We start from the raw sequence: 13049 nt of genomic DNA, 5'->3' as shown, positions 1-13049 counted from the left end.
TATACATAAGCAAGCAATAATACCCTTGAGAACATCCCTTATGCTGATTACAGCACGGGCATGGTGGTACGCTGCCCACAGTGCCAATTAGACCACAGTGTAGCCATAACAGTAGGAGAGAATGTCCTCTGCTATGATAAACACAGGCACAAACTACTCATATTTTGAAATGGAATGACAATTACTGTTTAGCCAGGTGCGTGTGTGTGTGATTGTGTGCGGGTGCGCTTGTGTGTGTGCGCATGTGCGTGCATGTGTCAGTGTTGATTTTGACAGCTGATTCTGATTTAGTTTGAGTCAAAGTCTTTTGAATAAAATGTAGTTTTAGTCATATTGTAGTTGGCTGACATGTTTTAGTTTGTTGACTAAAATCTTATATTTAGTCGACCAAAACTAAAACATTTCAGATGACTAAAACATGACAAAAAAACTATTCTACAGTTGATTTTGTCGACAAAAATTTCTTTTGGCAGACCTTGATGGTGTTGTAATGCCTGTTATTATGTTATTGTTGCATCCTGAAAATAGGTGATCTACAAGTGTGAGCTTGTAGATCAGCTATTTTCAGAGCGCAAAACCTGATCACAACAATAAGATGACTTGTCTTTTAGTTCTACTAGATCTCCAATACTAGTCTAGTTTTTATGCATTGACAAATCTGTCAATATATTAGTTTTAGTCGTCATACTAGCTTAGTTTTTGTTGTAGTGTTCGATGTAGTTTTCGTCAGTGAAAAAAGATAGTCGAAGAACATTTTTCACCATAGTTTTAGTGTGTGTGTGTGTGTGTGTGTGTGTGTGTGTGTGTGTGTGTGTGTGCGCGTGAGTGTGTGTGTTACCGTGAACAGGGCGGTGACCTCCTGGCTGTCAGTCTCCAGGAGGCGGAGCTTGCCGCGCAGCACTTCCTGTGAGCCCTCGTCAGCAGGAAGTCTGTCATCACCCTGGACCATGGACAACAGCATGGGCAGGGCTGTGCACGCACGCACACGCACGCACGCACGCACGCACGCACGCACGCACGCACGCACGCACGCACGCACGCACGCACGCACGCACGCACGCACGCACGCACGCACGCACGCACGCACGCACGCACGCACGCACGCACGCACGCACGCACGCACGCACACACACACACACACACACACACACACACACACACACACACACACACACACACACACACACACACACACACACACACACACACACACACACACACACACACACACACACACACACACACACACACACACACACACACACACACACACACACACACGTTAGAGTTACTGTAGCTGACTTTAAGATCAATGGTAAATGGTGCATTAATATAGCGCTTTATTCTAAAGTGCTTTACATGGATCGTCCATACACACACACACACACACACACACACACACACACACACACACACACACACACACACACACACACACACACACACACACACACACACACACACACACACACACACACACACACACACACACACACACACACACACACACACACACACACACACACGACATTCACCCATTCACACACACAAGGACTCTTCAACACTAACTCTTGGGGAGCCCAGGATCGAACTGGGAAACCTCACAGTTCCCCATCCGGCCACTCTACCCCTGAGCCACTGCCACCCCATGATAAGATACAAGACAACGTGATGCCAGTAAGATGTAATAATGAGGATAAAAGATAAATAGAATAGCTTCGAGATTCAATCCGTTTCCACGTCAATACGGTCATTTGGGATTTGAGTTGGTGAGCTTAAGACACATAAAACAACTGATTATTAATAAAAGTATATATTATAAATACTGCAGCCTGTGTACAGTACAAGAGACAGAGAAAGAGAGACAGAGGGAGACAGAGACAGAGAGACAGATCTAGAGGGAGGCTAGTTAGTTTTTTTACCTCCAGTTTTCAGACATGTGACAAATAAATCAGATTCTGATTCTGACAAAGAGCTTTTACAGGCAGAAACACTGTGGAATTCCATCTAATTGACCCTCTGTTAGCCTTCTGATGGAGAGAAAGGATTTTTGTCCAACCAGGAAACAGCAACCAATAGGTGCGAAGAGAGGCACACCAGGCCTGTTATTGCATAATGGTCTAATCGCAATTATTTGACACTAGCCCTTACCCGTTCAAAGATATGAGCTCCGAAATGATGTGCAGTGTGTGGGCTATGGGATGTGCACTGTGCACACAGTATATGAGGGATGGAAAGTAACTTTAACTGGTGCTTGCATGATAATATGTAGGAGGCTAGGAGCACTAATGTAAGAAACTAGAGGGTCGCGGCCCTTTGGGCCGCTCCCATCTAGTTAAAAAAATAAAATAAAAAAAGTTTAAAAAAAAAATTAATAAAAATAAAAAATGTGGCGGAACTATTGTGCCGCAGCGCACGTTTCCGGTCGGACCTATTTGATCGCCGGACGCACTTCCGGTTTAGAACTCCGTGTGCCACGTGATCAGTCCTAGCCAATTGGAGTGCTGCATTTGGTCGTGTCTACAAGAGAAATACCGCTGGCTGCAGTTTCAAATTGTATATAGAGATACCCGTTTCGTTTAATGGCTATAGAGATACTGTGTACCGATCTGCATGATTTTTGGACAACATCTGTAACAGGGCCAGACACCCCCACCCCACCCCGCCCGCCCACACACCCACACACAGAGAGCTGGTTAAACATGTTGCCTCATGCTAGATGCAGAATAGATATGCCTCATGCTAGATGCAGAATAGATATAGATACACCATAAAAATGCTAATATACAGCATATGATTTGTGAAAGTGACAAACGGGCTTCACAGTTATGTCAGGTGTGTTCATATGCTAATGGTGATGCGATTTCAGATCAATTGCTCCAGCCACTGAGGAGAAACGCTGTGATAGACACTCACTCAGACAGACAGACAGACACTCACTCAGACAGACATTCGGAAAATTATATGTTTGATAAGCGTAATAATAGTTGCCATGTTGAAAATATTATATTTTCAAAAATGTTCTAAAATAATGGATTTTAAATATAAGGTTGTCAAATATGTCAGAATATTAAATTGTTAATCACAATTATTCGAGTGACAATTAATCATCATGTCATGTAAAATGTCATAATCATGACAGCCCTAATAGGCTCAACCACGAGCTGGACTCAAGGGTCAATTGTTTGACCTGAAAATGACCGGTGCGTTGTTGAGCGAAGGAACAGTGGGGGAAAACCATCCAAAGTGACACAGCTTCCAAAGTAACACTTTCAACAGTTACACATTCCACAGACATAAGACAGGAGAAGTGAAATGACTCACCCCGCAACAGGTCATTTATTGACGGCCACACTCATTTCATAACACAATGAATGACAATGAGTTGCATGTAGCAGGCCCAGGCCTTCATCACAGCACAACACAGCTATCATCACACGTTCCTTCATCATAAACATTAAGACAAGAACAGCTTGCCTCTCAATCACACCCCTCACATTTCAGCGCGCTTGTCTGCCGTTCCAAATCTATACGATACGCGTGTTGTTGTGATTATTATTTTTGATAGTATATTGTTTCAGACTGATGCTAGGTTTCACTGTCTCTCTCTGCATTGGATGTACAGTAGCCTATGTGTTTGCTGGGCCTGTTGTAAGTTCCTCTGTTTAAGAGCATCTGCTAAATGCCTACGTCGTAGATTGTTATTATTATTTTGTGACCTACACAATTGACACTGAGGATATAGTTGCACATTAACAGTGGCATTTTGATCGAGACGAAACAGAGACTATAACAGGTCTTAGAAGCCATTGAAATCACCACTCGGAAAGCACTCACTCCACTCTGGTTAATGTTTGTTTAAAAGTAAATTAAAACTATGTGTGCGTGGAGTGCATGTGAGTGCGTGTGTGCGTGCAGCTTTCGTCTCGTTCAGCCAGTTAGTGCACATACTTTTAACCACTTAAGCCCCGTTTTATGCTTTTGTTGGGCAGCTATGCTATGACAGCTGCTGGGTTCTGCTGGGGAAACTGGACAACAGGGGCATTTCTGCCTCATAGACCCCATGGACAGTCTTTTTGGATCAATATAAGTAGGATAATGACCCTGGATGTTATTTAGGGCAGGGTTGTGCTTTAACGTCCTGCACACGTCACGTGCGTGTGTTTTTTACGACAAAATGCATCGCTTTTTAAATCACTTGACAACAAGGAGGGTGCAACGCCTGTAGAAGAAGCCTGAGTTGGCAAGAAGTGGAATCGCCACGTGAGGCATGTCGTCTTGGTTGGAAACCTGAGACGCCCCTAGATTCAAGGACCCCTAGATTTATATGTATTTGGCCGTGGACCCCCATGTCGAAATATGTTGTTCCAGGGACCCCCCAGAAGCAGAGATTTGAAAAATGTACAGTATATTCAAAGATTTGTGCGAAATTCCACAAATTTTCAAGATTTTGCAAAAATAGCAGATCTACAAGCTCATTATGTACTTTTCAGAATTCAAATTAGGAGTCAAAGGTAGCAGATCTGCAAGCTCAAAACATTTCGAGACGAATTTCAAGCTTGGAGACCTGCTACTTTTGATGCTTTTGCATGATCAAGTAGGTAATTAATTTACGGGGGGAAAAACACACAACAGGTTAAAATATGGAGATAAGAGGTTTCTGCCTGACATGGAGGATACATATCGTCACTGTCAGGCAGAAACCTTGTATCTCCAAGTTTCAAATAAAGCAAAGCCCAGCTTTACCACAGCAAAAGACGCCTAAGGGCGAGATTGTGCCATGTCTTGGCCATCTGGCACCCATAGATATTCACAGATATGGGCTTAATAATTGATGACATCAGGGATCTCTGTACATGGACATAAAAGGGATTTGGTTCCCCTGGCATTACAGGGATCTCCATATCTCCATATATGGGCATAAAAGGGATTTGGTTCCCCTGGCATCACAGGGATCTCCATATATGGGCATAAAAGGGATTTGGTTCTCCTGACATCACAACACGGACACAGACATGATGTGCCGTTTCTCCTAGTAAACTGCGACCTTCGGTCGCAACAACACTGTCACACAAAACTAGTGAAAATAGCCGATCTATAAAATAGTGTTGTGCGCTCTTAGATCGGCTATTTTCACATGGTTTTTGAAGCGGGAGTGGCTTTGTCTGTCCCGTACAGTCTGTGCGGGAGTGGCTTTGTCTGTCCCGTACAGTCTGTGCGGGAGTGGCTTTGTCTGTCCCGTACAGTCTGTCCCATAGGCATCGAAGGAGTCCCGGGTCCGTGTCATGCAGTATTGAGAATTGGTCAAGCTTCACATGACAATTTGGCTCTCCAGACAAAATCATTCATCATTCATTAATGAATGAAATGAACGAATGAAATACACAAAATGTATAGCTCTAGAACACATAGAATAGAAATTCACCGCTTCACTTCGAACCGAGGTTTGATTTTTAAAGTGATAAATACAAAACGGTTTTGGACATACGAGGTTTCCCACCCAACGACGACGATATTATGAATAATATCCAGCGATGACTCTGACGTGTCACTGACCGACCAGATGTGACCCGCAGGGATTAATCAGTGACTTTAGGACTGACTCTCAGAGAGGTCCAAGGTCCAGGAATCATTCCATTATCATTCTCTCACATGATTTCCTGACCGCTAGTCAGCTGCACGCTACACCAGCCTCTACAGGGAAGACAGTCTTATGCCGCACGTACTGTACTGTAGCACCGGAATGATGAAATCAAACTTATTATCAGGGCCATAAACATTTATAGGAGAAGGCTTACACTGTTGTTGTTGCTGCAGCTCAGCGGAACACAAGCAACAAGGCCACCAATAAGATCATAAGAAGAAATTGCACTCATCATCACATGAACCGTGTCTTTCTTGGGGTGAACTGACACAAAATAGCCGATCTACAATCTACAGCTACAAACGCGATGCATGAGCTTGTAAATCGGTTATTTTTCGGCGAGGAGATTTTTGTAGATGGGGGGTAAAGAGCATAGCTAGCATAGAGCCTTGAGGGACGCTGGTTCAAACTAATCATACAGTTTGATTGATTGATAGCTTGAATACTTTATTAGCAGTTTGCATAGGAAAAGCACAGGAAAGCACAGTTAAGATACAAGGTCTACTAATAGGATTTAAACCCAAGAAAGCACTCGCCTACACGTGCTTATGTGGAAGCAGAAGCAGGGGGGTTTAAAATGGTAGAGAAAACTTTAGAGTTGGTTTCATCTGTGAATGAACCTCGGAGGAATGTTTGCTGGAGCAAAGGTTGAGGTTTTGAACTTTTTATGAAAAGCGCTCTACTCTCTCCTCTACTCTATACGTCCTGAGCCACTGCTGCCCTAGAGATGCCGTTCAGGCAGAGTAATTATGATGATGATGATGAGGGCTCTGAACACTGTGGGGGAAACACAACCCTCACAGAGGTTTCCAGGGGCTTCTAACTAGAATATCTGTCTCTGTCGGGTGAAAACCTCATATCTCCATATTCTAACTTAAATCAAAGCCCTACTTCAGGGCTACTCAACTACTGTTGGCTCAGGGGCCACTCAGCAAAATACAAAAAGTCCCAAAATGACGGCCCTATTTTGGATGTTTAGACAATGATTTTGTATCACACTACACGATAAGTAAGGAAACACAGCAAACAGACACATTTCTATCTATCTATATCTATCTATAAGGCCTCATTGAATAAAAGGATTTTTATGTAATGACTAACGATGAAATTATGAAGTCAAAATAGCAAAGAAAAGTCTTGTATAAAACAAGGAAAAAATAGTTTCCTAGCGATTTTGGAGAGAAACTGAAAAATGACATCAGACATTATTTGTCCACACTGAAAGTAGACAGAATGCGGCCCACGGGACACAGGTTGAATAGCGCTGCCCTACTTGATCTTTACGACAGCGTCATACAAAAGCATCAAAAGCAGCAGATCTACAAGCTCAAAACTTGGTGCGAAGCGTTGCGTTTCGAGCTTGTGGATCTGCTACTTTTGATGCTTTACATTTTGAATCCTGAGAAGCACTGTAACAGTTTTGGACATACGATGTTTCTACCCGACAGAGAGGACATTCACCATAACAGAAAAAGACTGAAACACGTCTCCAACAACTTGTTTTCCACCTCCTCCTCCTAATAGCCCTGTGGTCGGAACCTTGGACTCTCCAATAGAGTTCATCCATTCCTCCTCCAGTTCTAGAGCCTACTAATACTAAAACCACCAAAACACCACTACATGGAAACTACTGCATGGATGTGATCAATCCTGCTTTTTACAGGAGTCAGTCTAGTGATAGATGGGCGACATACTGTTGCGAATAGGGATGGGACAATATGAAAATGTCATGCCACGATTATGGTGATCAAAGAAATTGCGATTTACGATATTATCGCGATAATCAACATATCCCCAACATCCATTATCCTGGGGTGGAACATTTGCAAAAACATAGAAGATCTAAAAGCTCACAACGCGTCACGTTGCAACCTGTTGTGAGCTTGTTGATTGGCTATTTATTGGCAAAGAGATTTGGTAGAGTGAAAAAAAGACTGTATCGAGTTAGTACGTTATTTCCAGGTACGTTTTACCAATAGAGGGTTTAAGTGGTACCAGATATAGAGCTTGGCAAATAAAAGGTGAATTGATCCCAGTGCATGACGGAGGAAGATTTCACGATAAATTTCAATCTCCACGATACGATTATTGTGAGTGTTTTTTATCACGATAAACGATAATAACGATTATCGTCCCATCCCTAGTTGGGAACAGGAAGCTGTCCTACGGAACAGGAAGTTACCTGTTGGGAACAGGAAGCTGTCCTACGGAACAGGAAGTTACCTGTTGGGAACAGGAAGCTGTCCTACGGAACAGGAAGTTACCTGTTGGGAACAGGAAGCTGTCCTACGGAACAGGAAGTTACCTGTTGGGAACAGGATGCTGTCCTACTGAGCAGGAAGTTACCTGTTGGGAACAGGAAGCTGTCCTACTGAGCAGGAAGTTACCTGTTGGGAACAGGAAGCTGTCCTACTGAGCAGGAAGTTACCTGTTGGGAACAGGAAGCTGTCCTACTGAGCAGGAAGTTACCTGTTGGGAACAGGAAGCTGTCCTACTGAGCAGGAAGTTACCTGTTGGGAAGCTGTCCTCAGATGTGGGCAAACTCCTCCTCAGACTGCCAGCGTCCCGGGACAGGGCTCGCTCTGTCAACAAAATGAACACACAAACAAACATTATACACAACAAGTCCCAGAGCAGTGCTTCACACGTCTCTCAGGGACCCCCAAAATGATATGTATTTGGCCGCAGAACCCCATCTGAAAAAGGTTTTGTGCAAGAGAAGGCCACAATGTTTGCTTCAAAATATACAATGTATATTTTTTTCAGAGAGATTATACAAAGATGACCACGATTTTTTACAAGCCAAAATATAAAATATGGTTGAAGTGGTTTTAAGTTAAAAGGATTGTGATGCTATATTTACTTATTTAGCTGGGGACCCCCTGGAACCCCCTAGCTAGGACCCCACTTTGAAAACCAGTGCCCTACAGCAGCACGGCACTCTCAGCACAAGTTCTCTTGTCGCAAACCGGATTGCCGGATAGTTTGATAAGCAATGTAAATGACCTTGATAAAGCAGCATTAGTCTATGTTTACTGTAACGCACGCAAGCACACAGCTGCAGAAGCACATACAGTACATTACAATCTGAGGATTTGGGCTTATTAAGACCCCACTTTGAGGTCCTTGAGGGGGTTCCAGGGGGTCCCCAGCCAGGAAAACGAGGAACAGTTTAAAACACTTAATAGAGAGTGTATTTTGTAGGCCTCTCTCTTTTTTCTTTCTTTTATTGTGTGTTGCTTTTTGCCTTTATTGATATGGATAGATATTAAGCTGACAGGACATGGGGGAGAGAGATGGGGAGCAAAGGCCACCAAGATCGGGACTTGAACCCACGCTTGTCTTGGTGACAGTTAGGGGTTCCTTGGTTTTAAATTTAAAGGTGTTCTAACAGAGTGGTTCTCAACCTGTGGGTCGGGACCCCCAGGGGGGTCCCCAAATTATTTTGGGGGGTCCCCAGATATTTAGCTTTAATGTGCAACATTGTTTTCTTACTCAACAGTAAACAAACCAGCATAAAGTTTAAGTGTATAGAGGGTATCTGCACATTTCTAAAGTGACAATTTAAGGAATTTTTAATACCTCTAAAATGACATAAACATTGGGCAAATAGAGACAGACAGACATTGTGAAAATAGCCGATGTACCTACAATACCTACATATTTTCATGCATATGTAGATCACAATATCTACATATTTTCACTATAGAACCGTGTTGTACAAAATGTAATGACTCAACTCTTAGTGCTCGTCAGGGTGGGGGGGGGGGGGGGGGTCCCCAGTTAAAATATGATTATTTTGGGAGTCCCCAGTTAAAATATGGTTATTGTGGGGGTCCCCAGTTAAAATATGGTTATTGTGGGGGTCCCCAGTTAAAATATGGCTATTTGGGGGTTCCCCAGTTAAAATATGATTATTTGAGGGTCGCGGCCTGAAAAGGTTGAGCACCACTGCTCTAACAGACCAGAAGTTGGACTGGTGTGGAGTCTGGACTACAGCACAGAGCTGTGGGCTTTCCTTTCCTCTGCTAGTCAAACATTACATGATCATCACACACTGTTGTTCTGCTGCGTGGAACCATGCATGCATGCAGGGTGTTCACATGACAGATGATCTGCTCAATGTTGCCTCACCATAATCTGCTGTGTGTGTGTGGCTGTGTGTGTGTGTGTGTGTGTGTGTGTGTGTGTGTGTGTGTGTGTGTGTGTGTGTGTGTGTGTGTGTGTGTGGTGTTTCACACTTGCTTTGGCAATGTAAACACATTCCACATGCAAATAAAGCCCCTTTTAATTGGAGAGACAGAGTGAGAGAGAGAGAGAGAGAGAGAGAGAGAGAGAGAGAGAGAGAGAGAGACAGAGACAGAGACAGAGATAGAGAGACAGAGACAGAGACAGAGAGAGAGGTTGAACGACATTGGGCCAATAATAATTCTGATGTCACTCCCCGGGGGCATTGGCCTGGCCATAAATTATAACCCTTGTAGAGCACTTTTATTTTGAAGACGTTTTCTCTCTACAAGAGAGAAATAAATGTGCTCTACAAGGGTAGATAAAAGTTCTCTACAAGGGTTATAATTTATGGCTGGGCATTTGGCCATGAAGGGACCACCTGACCTGACTGGTGGTTACAATAATCACGTGAGCTGCCTGTAATAAATACAATAGCAACATTTTACTCTTGCCAAAAAAGAACATAATCTAGCTTGTAGATCTGTCCTTTTTTGGACGCCACCAGTAGTGACCACTGACTGACCAGACCAAGATATTGCCATAATGTGCCACTGGCACTGCCAGCCAGGGGTGTCACACCAAATCCTGGGCGCTGGGTACAAGGATTCACTGCGGGCCCCCCATGAATGTTCTTCATAGGGGAGGAAACTGGGAACCATTATTTTGTGCTTTATTGAAAAATAGCAGATATAGCCTACAAGCTCACAGCGCAGATTTGCTATTTTTGGAAAAAAAATCTTTCAAATTTGTATCCAATATTTCAAATCCTTGTTTCTATGTCAGTGGTGCTCAAACCTTTTCATGTGAAGGACCCCCAACATTATATTTGGCCACGGACCCCCCATCTCAAAATATTTAGTTCCAGGGACCCCCCAGAAGCAAAACATTTATTTTCAAAAATAGCAGATCTACAAGCTTGCAGGCAAAAATTATTAAGGCCCCTCCACCTTGGGCCCAAGTAACTCAGTCCCACTTCCCCCCCCCCCCCCCCTTGTGACGCCCCTGCAGGCAGTGCCAGCCTACCCATTCTCTTGTGCCTGGAGGTGAGGGTGGTCCTCTTCAGTGCCACAGGGTCGTGGTGGACCTGGTAATGCTGCTGCTGCTGGTTCTCATGATCTCCCCGCCGGTACCGGCCGCTTCCCAGGCCGTTACGCACGGGTCCGGAGCCCGTCCCTGTCCCGGCGGGGTGCTGGTGGTCCGTGCCTGTCCCGGGGTGCTGGTGGTGGTCCGTGCCTGTCCCGGGGTGATGTTGTTGGTGGTCCGTGCTGCTGTTGCTGCTGCTGTATGAGGACATCACGGATGATGATGATGATCCAAACAAACTGCAAACAGTCGCTCCACTCCTCGCGTCCTCTCCTCTCCACTCCACTCCAGTCCAGATCGAGTGTGGCGTGTTAACTAGACATCACGCGTCCCTCTACTCCAGCCCAGAACAGTGCGCAATAAACTGTTTTATTAGGCTATCATGGCGGAGGAAGAAGCTTATAAAGTTAGAAGAATCCCTTCGTCGTTTGGTCGAAATAACGGCGACGTAAAATAAGTTAACTGTCATGCTGTTGCCTTAGTTTCTAGACTGTCTAGTATATCGGACTATCTAAATAAAACTCGATGGTCGTTTCATTATCCAAATATAGCCAGGAATGCCAGCCTACTCCCGTTCGTTGCGCAAATGAGGGGGTTCGAATCGATCCTTTCTGGCAGTTGGTTGGGTTTGTTGTTGGTGTAATAAACGCTGTGCATATCCTACCAGTCAGTCACTAGCAGTCAGTCGTGTCCTGTGACGCTGCTGTGACTTCCAGGTTAATAATCGCTGACTGAACAAATAAACGCCGTTCTCTCTACATCCCAAAAAGAAAAACACACGAGGCGCTGCTATGCATATATATCAAGTGTTTATTCCCTCTGGCTGCAAGAAAGAGAATCATTTATTAGCCCTCAATCTCTTCTTTCTCTCCCTCTCCGATTCATTTCAGACCTGAAGAGTGGGCACATATGTGCTCATGTGCCCAGACTGCCCACTCTGGTAGAAATGAAATATATTAATATTATTAACAATATATTAAATTGTCAACTTATTTTAAAAGTTCAAAAGTTTTGAAACTGGTCTTAAGTAGACTAATGTTAAGTATAGGCTACATGTCTAGAACATGCATGGGACATTCGACATTTAAGGCCTATAATATGTCGACAATATTGCTCCAAATTGCTACAAAACATAACTTTGGCCATAAACAAGAGGTTGAAGGGTACATTTAGGTCTGGTAATGTAGCCTAATGCACATGTTCAATGCATACTTTACATTCACTTCCAAATGCTTTATTTTATTTCATTGTATTTAAATACTCCATTAAACATGGAGGTGCCCACTCTTCTATAGTGCCCACTCTTCCTGGGGTCCTTTTAGGTGGTTCCAGGGGGTCCCAAGCAAAAGGAGAAACCACAACTTATTGTGTAGTTTTTGTCTATTCAAAAATGGTCTTGTGAGCATGTAGATTTTAAACTTGCAGTTGTATTGTAGGCCTGTTGCAAGAATTTTGAATAATTTGGAAAAAGATTAGGTCTACATTTGAAATCTTCTCTTGTGCATGCCCACCCCATAGCACAACAGCCTTTCAGTTGGGGGTTTGCAGCTAAATTAAAGTGCCACATTCCACAGGGCAGAAAAAAACAACAAACAAACAACAGTACAGATATGCCATATGAGAGAATAGACCTGTGTCTTTTAAAATATATTGATTGATTGAGGACTTTATTAGAGGTTTGCATATACCGGTAGGAAAGGTACATGACAATACAGACAAGGTCAACTAGTAGATAGGTTTATTATGTGGGTAATGATTGCGAGCAATGGAGGTGACCTCGTGTTGATATATATCCACCTGTTTCCGCAAGACTTTACTGTAGCATTATCAGTGGGACACCTCCGGTTAACAGCAGACATACAAGCTCACGTTGAGTCGCAGATGCAACCGATGCAAGCTTGTAGATCACACTCGGCTGCGACGCCGGAAATGCCGCTCGCCTTCTGCGCAATGCACGATGGGACGTTGGAAAGTTGGGGATAGGGCGCTCGGTTTCTTTTAAACACCTCGTCAGTTGTCACCGTGGCGAGTTTAAAATCATCTTTGCACACCCCTAGATTCATGTAGTATTTTTAATCTTTTCTTTTTTAAG

At 43.7% G+C, this 13049-nt stretch overlaps 1 protein-coding gene across 2 annotated transcripts in view; it reads right to left on the bottom strand.

Annotated features, from left to right (window-relative positions):
- The window catches only part of sh3tc1 (SH3 domain and tetratricopeptide repeats 1), a 45307-nt gene extending 33700 nt beyond the window's left edge, over positions 1 to 11607 (bottom strand). For both annotated transcript variants that reach the window (XM_080742116.1, XM_080742117.1), the window contains exons 1-3: positions 10898 to 11607; positions 8155 to 8226; positions 839 to 969 (exon numbers count right to left, since the gene is read on the bottom strand). In XM_080742116.1, coding sequence (XP_080598242.1) covers positions 839 to 969; positions 8155 to 8226; positions 10898 to 11168 — 474 coding nt within the window. In that variant the 5' untranslated portion in view covers positions 11169 to 11607. The remainder of the gene's footprint in view (positions 1 to 838; positions 970 to 8154; positions 8227 to 10897) is intronic.
- Between the last annotated feature and the right edge of the window lie 1442 nt (positions 11608 to 13049).

The sequence above is a fragment of the Nannobrachium achirus genome (genome assembly GCF_963921795.1).
Source record: "Nannobrachium achirus genome assembly, chromosome: 14".
NCBI classification, from domain to species: Eukaryota; Metazoa; Chordata; class Actinopteri; order Myctophiformes; family Myctophidae; genus Nannobrachium; species Nannobrachium achirus.
Note: the sequence above shows the minus strand (reverse complement) of the source record. Positions and strands in the feature narration are given on the sequence as shown.